General features: G+C 33.4%; 4 protein-coding genes and 1 pseudogene across 4 annotated transcripts; 3 read left to right on the top strand and 2 right to left on the bottom strand.

The window, feature by feature from the left end:
• Positions 1–957: 957 nt before the first annotated feature.
• LOC125587938 (uncharacterized protein At5g01610-like) lies at positions 958–2,179 on the top strand. The gene is made up of 3 exons (XM_048759342.1): positions 958–1,186; positions 1,535–1,589; positions 1,675–2,179. The coding sequence occupies exons 1-3, from the start codon at positions 1,100–1,102 to the stop codon at positions 2,043–2,045; spliced, it is 513 nt and encodes a 170-aa protein (XP_048615299.1). The 5' UTR covers positions 958–1,099; the 3' UTR covers positions 2,046–2,179.
• LOC125587937 lies at positions 2,144–4,085 on the bottom strand (annotated as a pseudogene).
• Positions 4,086–4,657: 572 nt separating this feature from the next.
• On the bottom strand, positions 4,658–6,754 carry LOC106400516 (dnaJ homolog subfamily B member 1). The gene is made up of 3 exons (XM_013840869.3): positions 6,469–6,754; positions 5,883–6,265; positions 4,658–5,288 (listed from the first exon to the last, which is right to left on the bottom strand). The coding sequence occupies exons 1-3, from the start codon at positions 6,631–6,633 to the stop codon at positions 4,847–4,849; spliced, it is 990 nt and encodes a 329-aa protein (XP_013696323.1). The 5' UTR covers positions 6,634–6,754; the 3' UTR covers positions 4,658–4,846.
• A 249-nt stretch (positions 6,755–7,003) lies between these two features.
• Positions 7,004–7,936, top strand: LOC106400517 (rhodanese-like domain-containing protein 10). Its single transcript, XM_013840871.3, has 2 exons — positions 7,004–7,527; positions 7,621–7,936. Exons 1-2 carry the CDS (start codon positions 7,082–7,084, stop codon positions 7,823–7,825), a joined length of 651 nt encoding a protein of 216 aa, XP_013696325.1. The 5' UTR covers positions 7,004–7,081; the 3' UTR covers positions 7,826–7,936.
• A 112-nt stretch (positions 7,937–8,048) lies between these two features.
• Positions 8,049–11,692, top strand: LOC111206211 (LIMR family protein At3g08930-like). The gene is made up of 14 exons (XM_048759340.1): positions 8,049–8,574; positions 8,665–8,750; positions 9,126–9,241; positions 9,332–9,442; positions 9,636–9,734; positions 9,827–9,949; positions 10,094–10,156; positions 10,230–10,294; positions 10,441–10,550; positions 10,643–10,757; positions 10,843–10,908; positions 10,994–11,104; positions 11,192–11,258; positions 11,356–11,692. The coding sequence occupies exons 1-14, from the start codon at positions 8,225–8,227 to the stop codon at positions 11,401–11,403; spliced, it is 1,530 nt and encodes a 509-aa protein (XP_048615297.1). The 5' UTR covers positions 8,049–8,224; the 3' UTR covers positions 11,404–11,692.
• Positions 11,693–17,605: the final 5,913 nt, after the last annotated feature.

Raw genomic sequence — 17,605 nt, 5'->3', positions numbered from 1 at the left:
TGGGTGGTATTATTCATGTCCTTGGCCTTTGCTCCTTTGTTGTTCAAATCAAATTTGGGAGTAGTTGTGATAGTATTTGTGGTTTTGTGTTTATTTTGATTACCTTGGTTGTATTGTATGGCTGTTATGTTGATTAACCATCTCTTTTATAGTGCTTTTAGTAGTTTTATATATAGTAAGTTTTCTTCAACGGTTTTATTTCCCGCGGATTTTGTGAGTTAAGTTTCCGTTATATCCGGTTTTCCTTTTTTACTTTATTTGAATTAGTTTCTTGAATTAGTGAAACTTTAGATGAAAAATATACAAAATAATTTTATTACCATTTAATTTTTATGATATAATAAAGATATTTATATATGTGAAAACTTAAATTTTAATTTTTTTTCAAATTTTTATAAAGAACCTTAACACCTTCAATGGATATTTTATTAATTACTAATAATAAATTCTAAATATCTACACTATTTATTGACACTAATTATACCTAATATTGGTTGAAACTTATAGTGAATTATTGAAATGTTGATGAAAAAAAATCACAACATTTAATTTTATGATATATTAAATATATTTAGATATATGTGTGTGTGTGTGAAAACTTAAAATTTAAATAGAATTTTTTTTAAAAATCTCTTCAATGCATATTTTATTAATTAATAGTAACAATTTCTAAATATTTAAACTTTTTGTTGACAATATATTGGTTGAAATCTATAAGAAATTGTTCATTTTATCCTTAAAATTATGATTATATATTTAATTATTATTAATATGTGTGATTTTCTTTTAAAAAATATCTTTGTAAAATTAAGTGAGTAATTACTTATCCCAAAATATCATGAAGTAGTCTTATTATGGTCACAAATTTTGTTAACCCATTATGGGAAGTTGGGCTAGGCCTATATCCTCTTCAATTTCCTAAAGTCCAAAACCTTTAAGCAAAGTTTATGAAACTAATAATAATTGTTAGTTCCGCAATCCACATCAGTTATTTCTCATTTCTACGTGTCAAAATACAATTGGCTGTTATAGTGATGTAAAAGAAAACGAATCGGTGATAGAGAAAAAGCTTCACTTCCTCCGATCTCGGCGAGAGAGAATGGATCAGATCTTGAACAAAGTCGGATCGTACTGGCTAGGGAAGAAGGCGAACAAGCAGCTCGATTCCGTCGGCGACGATATCAACGTACTTCCTTTTATCCGATGCTCTTGATTTCATCTTTTGTTTGATGGATCTACGGTTTTGTAGATCCCTCCTCAACTTTTATCTGTGTCGCTTTAAGCTGGTTGTAGCTCGCTGATTCTTCACTTAGAACCACAATTGTATACAAAATTTGTACAATTCGCCAATTTTGAGGCCGTTTATGATATTATTAGGTGAATTGATGTGTAGACGGAGGAAGATCTTAAGAGTAGATAAACTATTATTAGAGATTTTTCAATTTTATATTTGATAATCCTCTTTCTTTGACTGTGTCATGTTAATGATTAAACCTTACCTGTTAACTCATTAATAACATCTTTTTTCTTCCAGTCTCTGTCCACGAGCATCGAAGGAGGAACAAAATGGCTGGTGAACAAAATCAAAGGTCAGTTCTTTTTTTGTGTATGCCTACTCATTCTTGCTGTTTCCGGTTTGACTTAAAAGGAGTTTGATTTGCCTGTGGTTATCAGGGAAGATGCAGAAGCCATTACCCGAGTTACTAAAGGAGTTTGGTTTGCCTGTTGGGATCTTTCCACGCGACGCAACCAACTACGAGTTCAATGAACAGACCAGGAAACTCACCGTCTTTATCCCAACGATCTGCGAAGTCGGATACAAAGACTCATCGGTCTTGAGGTTCACCACGACGGTTACAGGGTTTTTGGAGAAGGGAAAGCTAGCTGATGTTGAAGGGATGAAAACAAAAGTCATGATTTGGGTCAAAGTCACGAGCATCTCTGCTGACTCTTTAAAGGTGCATTTGACGGCAGGGATGAAGAAAAGCAGAAGCCGTGATGCTTATGAGGTTTTGAGAGACGGCGTTGAGATTGATAAGTTCTAAGCTCTGATTTGCCGTTATCTCCTATCTTCTTATGTTTCCATCTTTATGTCTTTTCTAAATCTGTCTTTGTATATGCAATTGACGTTGGTGTTCATGAATCTCGTGAATTGAATTGGTATCAATATTCAAAGTTACATAGAGCATACAATAGCAACTGCAGGAATCAGTAAGAGAAACAGAGGAGTCTACACATGTGACTCACAAGCTTTATTCAGTGACCCTTGGTGCATTGGTCTCAGTTCCTTTTGGAGCGTTAAGCTCCTCCCAAGCTTCGATCCAAGTGACCATTCCATCTGCAAGCTTGATGAAGTAAGGATCCACCTTCCCGAGCTTCTCGTTCACACTGAATCACATTCTTTAGGAAGAGTCACTGATTGAAAGAAAGGTATGGCCTCTTCTAGCCAGAAGATCCCATTGTATTCCTTTCTGAGGTTCACGAATGGGTTGCTGGCTTTGCTGTGCCATATGTAAGGCAAACCAGTCTTCACTCCCCATCCCATGTGGTCACATATCACCTACATTTGTGGTTTTAACCATTGAACAAAAAGCAATGAATAAGAGTTGCATTTGACCAGCGTAGTTAGTGGTTTATACCATTTACCTTGACACACCAACCAGCCCACATGTCATCGTAGCGTCCTATTGGCTGCCCATCACCCATGAGTCCAAAATACATAGCTGGACCAATCAGCTCTCGATCATAAGCAAGGTTCATGCCGCACATAGGGAAGAGAGTTCCTTTAGGTATGGTCATGACCGCATCAACATACCTGCATATAGCAAAAGAAGCATTGCTTCATCATTAGAGCTTTCAAAAAAAGATAGGCATAACAAAATTGGTAGCTGAATTGAAAGATAAACTTTCCTGGAGTTTCTTTCAAGAGGTTTCACAAGCTGTGTGGGAGCGTCATAGTCAGGGACGTTGAGCCAGAGGCCATGAGAGACCGCGGTTATGGCTCCTTCACGCATGCTAAAAGGGTATCCACGAACAAAGTCTGCTCCATCACTGTATGGATCATAGAGTGTGTTAAAGAAATGTGGAGTTGATGGAGATAAGAGGTTCTTGATATGCTGCTCAAGTGCATTGATCTCTTTTCCTGATGGATCCTTTGCAACCTACATTGCACAGTTGTTGTCATCTTTGAGATCATAATAATATATACACACACATATGTATAGAGAGAGAGAGAAGAGGGGCATTTACAAAGCAATCATCATCAATGGTGTAGATGTACTTCTTCTTGGAGACCATGTAACCAAAGCAACGACAAGCAGAGTCTTTAAAGGAAATGCAAGAAGACTTGGGACCCAAGATTCTGTTAATGTCGTTCCTGTTATAGAGCTCGTAGTCAAACCCTGTAGGGATGTTGATGGTTCTTGAAGAATCACCATCTTTAACTATGATCAGATGGTATTGTTCAAAGAAGGGTCGCCACATCTCGAGGAAATCTAGGTTTAGAATCGTTGGTATCACGACGATGTCTAGCTCATCTTTCAGCACTGGGGTGGGTTTCATTGAAGAATACAGCTGCGACATTACAAATGAATAGGGAGAGAAAGAGTATGCTTAAGCACAAAGAAGCAAAGACAAGAGGAGAGCTGTACGGTAATGTGGATGAGTTCTTTGGTACTTATTTAGAGACGTTACGTTTAAAGTAACGAAGTGTAAAATGTAAAGTTATAAGTCTCGTGTTCTTATGCCAAAACATGCTTCCATGTTTCTTATTTTGCAGGAGCATGTTTTATATCACATACAAATTCACGACTCTCACCCACTCTAACTCTCTAAACCATAATCACGTGATAATCAAGTTACATAGAGAAACATGGGGAACATTGTTAGAACAAACCAGTGTTCTAAAGATTTGGTCTAGGGGTGTCCGGCTAAGTGGCAAATCGACCCTAGGAAAAACAATATTCAATTCAAATGATTTAAACCATTTTAAATTAGTTTAAATCAGCGCAAACTGATTTAAATTTGTTTATATTTGTAAAGTTAAGTAATAATATTAATACAAAACCACAATTTTGTTTTTTTTTTGTGTGTGTATGTAATTTGAATAATTTATCAAAATAATTTTATAATTTTAATAAAGATAAATATCTAATATAAATATAAAATATATAAAATAAATCAATAATTTATTAACGTCTAATCACCAAATTACCGTCTAGCAATTTCTTAAGCATTGGAACAAACACAAAAGGTTGTATTGAAATGTTTTTATCAGAATAATGTTAGGAATTTTTTTGTTGAACTTTGTATAGAGAAGAACACGAGTTTATAAAAGCTCTGATCAAATTATAAAAAAGTAAATAATCTTTTTTGAGTTATATTTTAGAGAAATTTTCTAAAATATCCATTTTTATGTTTTTATCACAAAAATATTCCTCAATTAAGAAAATGATCAAAATAAGTTTTATTAAAGAATAAAAATGTACTAGGGTTTTAAATTTAAATTTAAATAAATAAATAAATATTAAAAATTTCAAAATAAAAAGAATTGGTCAGTTTTAAGACTATTTTTGTGACAAAAATAAAAAAAAATACTGTCGAGAGAATTGTCCAACATTTTATTTAATTTAATAACTTGTAAGCAAAGAACAAAAAAAGCTGGGAAGAACGTTGAGAAATCTAAATGAGAAGTAAGAACTACATTGTTAATAATCTTACAATCTCTCAAACAAAACACTCCCACGGCCACACACCTACACATATCACAATGACCGCCCAAAGATCCAACCAAAATAACTGAAACAAACGTAGAAGAAAGACACGGAACGTTTTTAAACTAAATTATCTAAGAAGACGAAAACATTCGTTTGATTCCAGTTTTCTGCTCTGTTGTCAGCCTAGAAGGGAACTTAATGTTGAATTTGATTCTCAAGTTCCCTTTCCTTGATGGATCTTTAGGAATCGGCATGCCTTCGCCTTTCACAACCTCTTCATAGGAAGGGCTGATCACGTTGTTGACCGGAACCGTTAGCGTTCTCCCATCCAAAGTCGTGACCTGAGCAGTGTAGCCTATGAGTGCTTCCACGAGAGGTATCTTTTGCGTGATCACAAGGTCGTTCCCGTCTCTCTTGAACACAGCGTGTGGCTTCTCATCAACTATGAATACAAGATCTGACGGTATGATTCCTCGCTGCTCGTTTCCTTTCTCAGGGAAGGTTATCTTTGTCCCCTTCTTCCATCCCGGTTTGATTTCTATCGTCAAGATCTCTTCGACCGTTGAGGGTCTCCTGCATAGGAACATAATTCACATGACTTATTGGTTCATGACTCATGAGTCCAACATAATATATACAGTGGCTAAAGACTAGTTTCTAGCATACTGAAACAACACAACTCAAGATGAACACCGGGTCTGGGATTTTGAACCAAACCATTCGGTTAGAAGTTTGGTTCGATTCGGTTGGCTTTTCGGTTCAGCAATCGGTTACTTCAGTTTTCTTATTTAATAAAAAGAAAATTATACCCAAACCATACCAAACACTGAACCGAACTTATCCCAAACTTTAACAAACTTAAACCAAAATCTAACAGAAATCAACACTTTGGTAGATTTTCAAAAACTAAACTATCCGAACCGAATTTATTTTGGGTTAATTCAGTAAGATTTATGTTGAGCCAAACTAACCGAACCGAATAACCCGAACTAACCCAACCCACATGCCTAATGAACACAACCAGTCTCGACCTCTAAGTAAAACTTTATAAGAAAATCAATGTTTTGGAACTTAAATCTACAAGGAGGTAGTTTCTTAAACATTAATGCAAATGCATAGCAATATATGTGAAAATTAGAGGCCTAGCTAAAAAGTTGAAGGAAGTACCCGAAGGAATCAATAACGTCCCGAGAGATTTTCATCTTCTTAGTGGTTCCTTTATACAAATCCTCCAAACTACAAGGTAGTTGTCTCTCTATAGGAGCAGCTTTCCTCGGTGGAGCAGCGTTAGAGGCTTCTCCTTTAGCTGACCTATAAGAAGAGAAAACTTCCCCAGGGAACGGGAACGGGAACGGTGAGTCACCAAAGGATCTTGAGCTTCCAAAGAACTCCGAGAAGATGTCGTCAGCGCTTCTACCGTTGAACCGGAACGAAGCTCCTCCGTTTGAACCACCCGGAAAGCCGCCGGAACCGGGAGGCGGAGCCTGGCTGTTTAGACCTTCTTCTCCGTATTGATCGTAGATGGCTCTTTTTGGAGGGTCGCTCAGAATCTTCGGTCAATGCAACCATAAGAACAGATCATCAACAGTTTTGTACACCAAAAAGTTTTGAAATTTGGTAAATTTATCAGCTTTACTGAGTCAGAGAAGTGAATTGAGGAACTAACGAAACTGCTCAAATTCAAATTCCCGGAAAAATTGGAACTTTGCTTGCATATGTAATAAAAATTCGAGTTGTGTAAGAGAATATTTACATCGTAAGCTTCGGAGATCTGCTTGAATTTGGCTTCGGCTTCTTTTTTGCTGTTAGGGTTCTTGTCGGGATGCCATTTCATGGCGAGTTTGCGATAAGCTTTCTTCAAATCTTCATCTTTCGCGTTCCGATCAACTTGAAGAACCTTGTAATAATCGACACCCATTACTCTTCCTTCCTTCTCAAACTCGATCTTCTTCAATTAAAATTTAACTCGATCATGTTTAGAAGACACATGACAATTTATCTCCAAGCGGTTCTGTTATTTGTTATTTGTTCTTTGCCGCCGGTTATTCTGGTTCGGTTTGACTTATACATACTTTACACCAAGCTCAACCGAACACACTTAATTGGGCTTTGTATTTTAGAAGACATATGTATGCTAATCATTATTATTTGGCCCATATATATGATTGCTTGGCCCATATTTATTATTATCTATTACTGTTATTCGTATGACATATGGCAAACAGCGATTGGCTATAGAAGCACTCTGTATGACAAATGGCGCAAAACGATTGGTAAAATATCATAAATGTAAATCTTCCTCAGCGAGAAAAATATCCAAAAACATAAAAGTTAGTTAAATTTCCTTTAGGAAAAAAAGTTAGGAGATGACGACACTTCTTCTTCCTCAACCAAACAGTATTTTCAAGCCACCACTAGTAGTACCAAACCAACGCCTCGGAAAACCGTACAGATTACCAGTGATCTCCGCCGTATCCGGTCAGCAGCTAGTAGCTTCCGGAGAGGTCCGGGCGGTGGAGCCGAGAGAAGCGAAAACGTTGGTATCGTCGGAGGGATACGTGCTGTTAGACGTGAGACCGTCGTGGGAAAGAGAAAAGGCACATGTGAAAGGATCCTTACACGTGCCACTGTTCGTGGAGGATCCAGACAATGGGCCGATCACGCTGCTTAAGAAATGGATCCATTTGGGATACATTGGGCTTTGGACGGGCCAGAGATTCACCATGTTTAATGACGAGTTTACCCTCCAAGTTGTAGAGGCTTTCCCGGACAAGAAGAGTAAAGTGCTTGTCGCGTGCGGTGAAGGACTCCGGTATAGATTTGACATAAACTGACCAAACTTAAACTAGTTCGATTTCGGTTCGGCTTTGTTTGGTTAATGTATATGGTTTTCTCACAACCTCAGGTCGTTGATGGCAATATCAAAGCTGCACAGAGAAGGTTACAAAAGCTTAGGATGGTTAACCGGAGGGTTTAACCGAGCAACCGAAGGAGATTTTCCAGAGATTGAAGGTCCAGAAGAGCTTCGTTTTGCAACTATAGGTGGCGCATCATACTATTTCCTCAAACTACTTGTATTGTTGCCGAATTTTGGCAAAGAAAGCCGTTGAATTTCACTAAATAAGAATGAAATATTGTTATTTTCTCGTAAAAAATGTGCCCGGTTTACAGAATTGAACCGGTTTTATTGTTTTATTACATGAATCATTTTGCTTCGGACAGATTGTCTTCAGACAAAATAGGCAATTACGTTTACACCCGAAAACCATCTGGCACTATTGTCTTATTCCGACGTAATTAATTCAACCAAAGCGAGGGCAATTATGTATTTTAATGATAATGTTTCATCACCTTCCTCTTCCTCCGTCAGATCTGCGAAAATCCCCAAATTCAATTTTCAAAATTCGAACACCGAGAAAACCCTAGCTTTCCCAATTGGGTTCCTGCGTCTTCAAAATCGCTCTTTGAATCGGAATCTCTCGAATTGGTGACCTCGTACATTGCACACGATGGGCGATTTCAACCTCGCTCTCGTGATTGTCGCGATCGTCGTCTGCGTCATCGTCTTCATCTCCAGCATCTACCTCCTCGTCAATTACCAGCATCCAGACGACGCGAACCAGGCCTACTTCCCCAAATTCGTCGTCGTCTTCGGGCTCTCCATCGCCATGATCTCGATTCTCATGTTGCCGGCGGACGTGGCGAATCGGCACGCTTGTCGGCACGCTATCTACAACGGTGCTTGCAATCTCACTTTGCCCATGAAGGAGCTATGGCTTGCCGTTTACATCGTGGACGCTATCCTCGTCTTCTTTGTCATCCCCTTCGCAATGTTTTTCTATGAAGGCGACCAGGACAAGTTCGTGCCTTTATGAAATTGATAGTCTTTTTGTGTTTTGTTGATTGAGTATTGTTGACAGTTTTGTGGGCTTGCTTTGTCTTTGTTTAGGAGTTTGGGAAAGAGGATAAAAAGTTCCTTGCTTTGGGTCGTAAGCACGGCTGTTGTTTGTGCTTTGGTGCTTGGAATCTTATACGGTTAGCTGCTCTTCTGATATCAGTTCTTCTGCTGATTTGAAAACTTCAAGAGTCTTCAAATCATAGCTAAAACCATTAGTGAGCATATAGTATGGATGTTCATCTGTTTTTGGTCTTATTTGCACTATGAATTGACGTCTTTAGACTGCATTTCTTTGAGTTTGAGCAGATAAATTACCTAATTAGGCCTCAGGTCGAGATATTTTTTTTTCATATCTGTGCTAGGAATAGCTAGGATTGTTGATAACATCTTTATCTTACCTACAGAAGTTATAAAGCTATCTTTATAGTTATTGAATTTTATATGGGCAGTTCGTGATTGTGTTTAATTTATGTTGGATTCACTCTTTGTATGCTCTTTTACGTCAATGTTAGGTGTTATTGGAAAGGTGGACTTCACTGTCAGGCACTTGGCTTCTGGGACGACCTCTTTCCCTACTTCATGGCAATTTTCAAATAATCAACCATGTATTGGTAACACCGCTCGCCAGGTAAAATATTTGCTTTATCATGATTCATTTATGCCATAGAGAGTTTCAGCTTGTAACATTGTTTCTTCTGTCTCTGGTTAATCGATGCAGTGCTCAGCATTTACAGCTAGCGTCGCGTCTGAGAAAACGTGGACCATGCGTACTACTTTTCCAGAATACGTTGTCGCTCTTGCGACAATTGTTGGGTCAGTTCTTTTCACGGTAAGAGCATTGTTCTATCATGTTGAGTAGTGTCTTGTATGACTTGTCTTACAATATGAATTCGTCATTGACTAACACAAGCTCTCAACACATGATATGCATCTAGTTCTGTATTCTTTGTGGTGCACGGTGTTTGATTTTGAGTCTCCCACAAAATATATGATAACTGATTTGTTTTCAATTATGTTTCTAGATATTCGGTGGCGTTGGTATTGCCTCCCTACCATTAGGACTTATCACTGCTTTCATCCGGCGACCAAAGGCTGTTATTACTCGATCACAATATATAAAGGTTTGGTTATTGTTCTTCTCAGGAAGCATGTCATCTAGATCTTGAGCCATTTCCACTCTCATTTTCTAACTAAACTCCGTAATGTTTTACAGGAAGCAACTGAACTAGGGAAAAAGGCTAGAGAACTAAAGAAAGCAGCTGATGGACTTCGCCAGGAAGAAAAAGATGGTGCTAAAGGCAGGAAGTGGAGGAAGAATGTGAAAGCAGTTGAAAAGGTACATAATTGATCTCAAGGTTGCTGCTTAATTGGTTATGATATAGAGTCTCTAAGATTTGTAGGCGGCTTTACTGTGTTTGATATTGGATTTTAATTTCTTAATGTCCCCTGATTCCTGTAATTGAATGTGGTTAACCTCCAGGAGTTGCTCCAATTGGAAGAAGATGTGAACCTCTTAGAAGAAGCGTATCCTCAAGGAGAGAAGGTAAGACGTTTGTATCTTAGAATATCTATAATATTTTAGTTATCCAATTTTTATGTTGCCTTGTTCTTTTCAGGCAGAAACTGCATGGGCTTTTACTGTACTTGGATACTTGGCCAAGTTTATTCTTGGAATCATAGGGTTAGTATTTATTAAAAAATAATCTTATTTACAGTTGTGCTATGGCCTTAGTTTATTGGCTAAATGTTATATAATCATTCATAGAGGTCTGAAGATCCTTAGCTAAGCCTCTTTAATGGTTTTTTTGTTTGTTTATGTCTTTGTAGATTGATCGTTTCCATTGCTTGGGTTGCACACATCATCATATATCTACTTGTGGACCCTCCTCTCTCCCCTTTTCTTAACGAGGTTTTCATTAAGCTTGATGACGTTTGGGGTAAGTTAATACTTCTGTTCTTGTTATGTTAAATCTATACAAGGTTTCATTGTGTCAGTCTGACTCTATGCTGTTTGTATGTAATTCTCTAGGTCTTCTAGGCACTGCCGCCTTTGCTTTCTTCTGTTTCTACCTTCTACTTGCTGTCATCGCTGGGGCAATGATGCTGGGTTTGAAGCTCGTCTTCATTACCATTCATCCAATGAAGTAACCCACCTAATAGTTTTAACGGTCTTTGATTATTCTCCAAGGTCGTTTCCTTTTCTTTAACTTCTAATCAACGTGTTTGCAGATGGGGAGCTACTCTAATGAATTCTTTCCTCTTCAATGTTGGCCTCATTCTTCTTTGCTCCATCAGGTTGGTTCATCTGGTCTCTTCTTTATCTTCTCCCAGCTAGGATCATGCCATCACTATCTGAACTGTGGTTCTTTTAATATTGCAGTGTGATTCAATTCTGCGCCACTGCCTTTGGATATTACGCACAAGCCACTGCTGCACAAGAGATCTTCGGTCACACGTTGCAGTCTCTTAGAGGAATTAAGTACCTCTACAAGTAAGTAATAGTGGTTAAACATATAACAGTCTTATGTTATAGCGCCATCTCATGTCTCATTGAGCGATCGATCTGGTGTAATCTCAGGTACAACGTGTTTCAAATCGGGTTTGTTATCCTGGCTGGACTGACCTTTCTATATTACATTACCTTCGTAAGTCATGTTTCATCTTCATCTTACTCCCCCAGTTCTGTCTTTTTGTATTAAGTGTTTGGAGTATCATTTATATGCTCTTTTGGGGTATTGATAGGGATGGAGAAGAAAAAAGCCAAGCGCCCGTTTCCAGCTCTCTTCTTAATGTAAAAACCATTTGCACTGTTTCGGTTCTTCGACGTTGCACTCACCAGGGATCTTGATTGAGTGTTGCTGACGAGGTGTTCACTTGTTTTCGGATCATCGATTCTGGAAGTACTTGGAGACGGCTTGTGAGTCTGAGGTTCTTTACTTGAAATGTATTATTTTTTCTTTCTTGTGTTTTCACTGTTTGGTTGTTGCTATCTTTCCTGTCTTGGTCTATTGTACTGTTTCCGATGCTAGATTATGACATTATGTAATCGTTTTTTAATGAGAAGTTTACTTGAATTCCACAAGCTGCTCTGCCAAAGACTTCGTTGTGGTTGGATAGGATTGGTTCAGTTGACATTTGGGAACCATTGTTCTTGATATCTCAATGGTGTTTCTGGTTCAGCTGATGCGTCCATGTGTATCTCAGCAACTCGATTCACAGCCAAAGAACATAATACCTATCGTTTTCAGTCTTCTCCGTCAGTGATATAAACACTTGTCCGATTTTTGTAATGAATTTAAATAACCGGATTATCTCAGCTCAAGGATTGGATTGTCATCAGATCATCATGCTCTCGTTGTTGTTTAACGTCATCAGATCATCAATCTTCATGTTGATCAACTGTGTTAACCACATTCTATACTCAACCATGAGCATCGTTCAATACTTTTTATAAGTTGATTTGGTAAAATTTCATATACTACTTAAATTAGTGAACTAACTATTATAAAATCGCTATTTTCTAAAAAATATAGAGACAACAAAGGTTACAAACCTCTTTGACCAACACCATATATTAGTACATGAGACAATTATGCATTAAAGCAATATTGTTATATATTTTTATTTTTTCTCAAAATCTATGTGCTACGAAAATATTGAGTTTTACGTTAATCGCTCTATATACTGAAGCCTAAAATTTTTAGTGTTGTTTTAAAATTTCTAACCACATTCTACATTTGTATTAATGTATGTTAAACTCTCTTTCATGGTATATGAGAATCGTTTTAATTTTTTATTAATTAATTAGTAAAACTTCAAAATACTATCTTAATCACTGGAATAATCACTACAAAATCGTTATTTTTTTGAAAAACGAACACAACAAAGGCTCTAAACCTCTTTCAACATCATCATATTTTAGTGTAGAATGCAACTATGCATTAAAACAATATTTTCATATTTTTTGAAATTTTCTCAAAATCTATGTGTTAACCTCTACAAAAATATTAAATTTTGGTAAATTCTTTATATACTGAACCCTATAATCTTAAGTGTTGTTTTAAAATTTATAACCACATTATACATTTGTGTTAACGTATGTTAAACTCTCTTTCATGATACATGGACATCGTTCCATTTTTTATAAATTAATTTAGTATAATTTCATATACTCCCTAAATTAGTGGACTAACCATTATAAAATAGCTATTCTCTAGAGAAATGAAGACAACAAAGGTTACAAACCTCTTTGACCATCACCATATATTAGTACACGAGGCAACTATACATTAAAACAATATTATCATATTTTTGAAATTTTCTCAAAATCTATGTGTTAACCCCTACAAAAATAATATTTTTTGATAAATGCTTTATATACTGAACTCTATAATCTTTAGTGTTGTTTTAAAATTTCTAACCATATTCTACATTTGTATTAATGTATGTTAAACTCTCTTTCATGGTACATGAGCATCATTCAATTTTTTAATAAACTAATTTAGTAAAATTTCATATACTCTCTAAATTACTGAATTAAACATTATAAAATCACTATTCTCTAGAGAAATGAAGACAACAAAAGTTTCAAATCTTTTTGACCATCACCATATATTAGTACACGAGGCAACTATACATTAAAATAATATTTTTATATTTTTGAATTTTTCTCAAAATCTATGTGTTAACATCCCTACGAAAATATTGAGTTTAACGTTAAACGCTCTATATACTGAAGCCTAAATTTTTTTAGTGTTGTTTTAAAATTTATAACCATATTCTACATTTGTATTAATGTATTTTAAACTATCTTTCATGGTATATGAGAATTGTTATAATTTTTTATTAATTAACTTAATAAAACTTCATAATACTCCCAGAATTGGTGGAATAACCACTATAAAATGGCTATTTTCTTGAAAAACCGAGACAACAGAGGCTAAAAACCTCTTTCAACATCATCATATGTTAGTGCAGGATGCAACTATGCATTAAAACAATATTGTCATATTTTTTGAAATTTTTTCAAAATCTATGAGTTAACCTCTATAAAATATTGAATTTTGGCAAATGCTTTATATATTGAAGCATATAATCTTTAGTGTTGTTTTAAAATTTCCAACCACATTCTACATTTGTATTAATGTATGATAAACTCTCTTTCATGGTACATGAGCATCGTTAAATATTTTTTATAAGTTAATTTAATAAAACTTCACATACTCCTTAAATTAGTTGAATAATCATTATAAAATCGCTATTCTCTAGAGAAATGGAAACAACTTAGGTTTCAAACCTCTTTGACCATCATCATCCCTTATATATTAATTGAGAAACATTACAATATTTAAGTGTAGCCACGTGTCATCACCAGAATGAAATTCAGAATCCTTAGAAAATATGTTGGTCCAATTAAGTATATATTATACTTTTCATTAAACTAATCATAAAATTAATTAAAGTTTACAATTACTATTTTATTTTATTTCCTTAAATAAAAGCTACGAAATTACCAAATATGACTAATATATATATATGACAATTAATGATTCTAATAATAAAGACTTGATAACAATTTATATCTCATCCATAGTTTTTGTTTAATTTTATATTATTAAAATAAATTAAACAAACAAATTAGCTATAAAATTAAAATACAGATTTTTTCGTATATGTTATATTTTGAATTTTAAAAAATGACAAAATTACTAAAACTGTTAAAATTATTATGTTAAAAATTAAGATCAATGGTTTAACATCCCCTATATATTAATAAAAAACATTTAAAAAGTTTAGAACATGTAGTTTGTACTAATTAAAAAAATATCATGCTGAGTTGTCATGTAATTGGAATATTAAGTTTTTTACGTGGCGGCTTGAAAATCAATTAAAAATTTTGGTAGTCTAAAATTAAATTGCTAGAGAATGTTATATTATATAGTATGTCTATAATGGACCATTCATTTATCAAATTGAAAATTTTATATATTATTTCCTTAAATAAAACCTATGGAATTACCTAATGTGATTATGTTATATATTGTAATTATTGATTTTAAATAATAAAGATTTGCTAATAATCTGTATACTTTCTATTATTTTTGTTTAATTATTTATTATTAAAATAAATTATACAATTACATTAATCATATATTAAAATTACTAAAACTGTTAAAAATATCACATAAACTTTTGTGATCAATGTTTATTTTTTTCTATAATAAGATACAACGATAATAAAATCATATAAATAAATAATTTTATTTTAATAGGTGTTTATGTTAATATATATACATATATATACACACATATATATATATATATATTTCATATCGTTTAAATTTAATTATATATCATATACGATACATAAGATTGATTGTTTTGATTTATTTATCCTAAAATGATTGTGAATAAACAAAAGCTGTCATTTGATTTATATGTGCAAGCCAATTTATTACATAATAGTAACTGGTTTCTTAGTTATTTAATATAAATTATTATTTTATTATTTTATAATATGCAGAAAAATATAAAATAAGTAATAAATATAAAATATTTATTCTGCACAAGGCTCATATCTTAACCTAAGTGTGTATCTCTTTAATAATTTTGAATCTTAAACATTTTCTAAATCCCAGGCCAAAATAAAAGAAAGAAATGAGAATAAACTCAAAAATCAATATTTATATCGAGCAATAACCAAAATGACACAAAAAAAGAAAAAAAATCAAAGATATATATGATTGGCACGTGAACGTAGACTTCTCATAACCATAATTAACTTTTAAATTGCTAAATCATGATATAAAACCGAGCTAACATATTTCATTGTAACCAAATAGTAGGCATTAGATTTTTCGGTCTAAACATTAGGTTTTTATGCGATAAATAATTTTTTGACCTAAAATATTTTTAAAAACGGGACCAGTTCATTAGTAAACAAATTATGTAATTAACATAAAAGTTTTTAAAATTTTTGTTTTGGGCCAAAAATATTTATTCGATCAATAATATAAATTTTATTTTCTATACGATATTTCTTAAATAATTTTCATATAAATTTATCATGCGCAAGGCGCAGGTCTTATCCTAGTATATTAGTACATGAGGTAGCTATGCATTAAAGCAATATTGTTATATTTTTTGAGTTTTTCTCAAAATCTATGTGTTAACCCATACTAAATTTTGAGTTTTACGTTAAATGCTCTATATACTGAAGCCTAAACTTTTTGGTGTAGTTTTAAATTTCTAACCACATTCTAGATTTGTATTAATGTATGTTTAACTCTATTTTATGATATATGGGAATTGTTCTAATTTTTTATCAATTAATTAGTAAAATTTCATAATACTATCTTAATCAGTGGAATAATCACTACAAAACTGATATTTTTTTCTTGAAAAACAGACACAACAAAGGCTCTAAACCTCTTTCAACATCATCATATATTAGTGTAGAATGCAACTATGCATTAAAACAAGATTTTCATATTTTTAAAAAAATTCTCAAAATCTATGTGTCTCTACAAAATTATTAAATTTTGGTAAATGTTTTATATACTGAACCCTATAATCTTAAGTGTTGTTTTAAAATTTATAACCACATCCTAAATTTGTATTAACGTATGCTAAACTCTCTTTCATGGTACATGAACATCGTTCAATTTTTTTATAAATTAATTTAGTAAAATTTCATATACTCCCTAAATCAGTAAATTTACCCTTATAAAATCACTATTCTCTAGAGAAATGAAGACAACTAAGGTTCCAAACCTCTTTTACCATCACCATATATTAGTACATGAAGAAACTATGCATTAAAACAATATTGTTATATTTTTTGAACTTTTCTCAAAATCTATGTGTTAACTCCATACGAAAATATTGAGTTTTACATTAAACGCTCTATATACTGAAGCCTAAATTTTTTAGTGTTTTTTTAAATTTCCAAACCTATTCTACATTAGTATTAATGTATTTTAAACTCTCTTTCATGGTATATGAGAATCGTTATAATTTTTTATTAATTTAATTAGTAAAACTTCATAATACTCCCAAAATTGGTGGAATAACCACTATAAAATGACTATTTGCTTGAAAAAATGGTTATTTTCTTGAAATACGGAGACAACAAAAGCTCCAGACCTCTTTCAACATCATCATATGTTAGTGCAGGATGTAACTATTCATTAAAACAATATTGTCATATTTTTGAAATTTTCTCAAAATCTATGTGTAACCCCTACGAAAATATTGAGTTTTACGTTAAACGCTCTATATACTAAAGCCTAACCCTTTTAGTGTTGTTTTAAAATTTCTAACCACATTCTACATTTGTATTAATGTATGTTAAACTCTCTTTCATTGTATATGGGAATCATTATAATTTTTATTAATTAATTAAGTAAAACTTCATAGTACTCCCTAAATCGGTGAAATAACCACTACAAAATCTCTATTTTCTTGAAAAACGGTGACAATAAGTGCTCTAAACCTCTTTCAACATCATCAAATATTAGTGTAGGATGCAACTATGCATTAAATCAATATTGTCATATTTTTTTAAACTTTCTCAAAATCTAACCTCTACAAGTATATTGAATTTTTGTAAATGCTTTATATACTGAAGCCTTTAATCTTTAGTGTTATTTTAAAATTTCTAACCACATTCTACATTTGTATTAATATATGATAAACTATCTTTCATGGTGCATGAGCATTGTTCAGTATTTTTTATAAGTTAATTTAGAAAAACTTCATATACTCCATAAATTAGTGGACTATCCATTATAAAATCATAATTCTCTAGAGAAATGAAGACAACAAAGGTTTCAAAACTCTTTGACCATCACTATATATTAGTACATGAGGCAACTATGCATTAAAGCAATATTGTTATATTTTTGAATTTTTCTCAAATCTATGTGTAACCCCTACAAAAATATTGAGTTTTACATTAAACGCTCTATATACTGAAGCCTTAACATTTTAG

The sequence above is a fragment of the Brassica napus genome, chromosome C5 (assembly GCF_020379485.1).
Source record: "Brassica napus cultivar Da-Ae chromosome C5, Da-Ae, whole genome shotgun sequence".
Lineage (NCBI taxonomy): Eukaryota > Viridiplantae > Streptophyta > Magnoliopsida > Brassicales > Brassicaceae > Brassica > Brassica napus.
This window is presented reverse-complemented; position numbering and strand designations above follow the sequence as displayed.

Excerpts from the sequence above, each read along its gene's own strand:
- LOC111206211 (XM_048759340.1), top strand. The coding sequence starts at position 8,225 with ATGGGCGATTTCAACCTCGCTCTCGTGATTGTCGCGATCGTCGTCTGC. Across the intron at positions 9,242-9,331 it reads TTGGTAACACCGCTCGCCAG|TGCTCAGCATTTACAGCTAG; the intron begins GTAAAATATTTG and ends TAATCGATGCAG. Across the intron at positions 10,758-10,842 it reads ATTACCATTCATCCAATGAA|ATGGGGAGCTACTCTAATGA; the intron begins GTAACCCACCTA and ends ACGTGTTTGCAG.
- LOC125587938 (XM_048759342.1), top strand. The coding sequence starts at position 1,100 with ATGGATCAGATCTTGAACAAAGTCGGATCGTACTGGCTAGGGAAGAAG. Across the intron at positions 1,187-1,534 it reads CCGTCGGCGACGATATCAAC|TCTCTGTCCACGAGCATCGA; the intron begins GTACTTCCTTTT and ends TTTTTCTTCCAG. Across the intron at positions 1,590-1,674 it reads GCTGGTGAACAAAATCAAAG|GGAAGATGCAGAAGCCATTA; the intron begins GTCAGTTCTTTT and ends TGTGGTTATCAG.
- LOC106400516 (XM_013840869.3), bottom strand. The coding sequence starts at position 6,633 with ATGGGTGTCGATTATTACAAGGTTCTTCAAGTTGATCGGAACGCGAAA. Across the intron at positions 6,266-6,468 it reads AGATCTCCGAAGCTTACGAT|ATTCTGAGCGACCCTCCAAA; the intron begins GTAAATATTCTC and ends CATTGACCGAAG. Across the intron at positions 5,289-5,882 it reads GACGTTATTGATTCCTTCGG|GAGACCCTCAACGGTCGAAG; the intron begins GTACTTCCTTCA and ends GTTCCTATGCAG.
- LOC106400517 (XM_013840871.3), top strand. The coding sequence starts at position 7,082 with ATGACGACACTTCTTCTTCCTCAACCAAACAGTATTTTCAAGCCACCA. Across the intron at positions 7,528-7,620 it reads GCGTGCGGTGAAGGACTCCG|GTCGTTGATGGCAATATCAA; the intron begins GTATAGATTTGA and ends TCACAACCTCAG.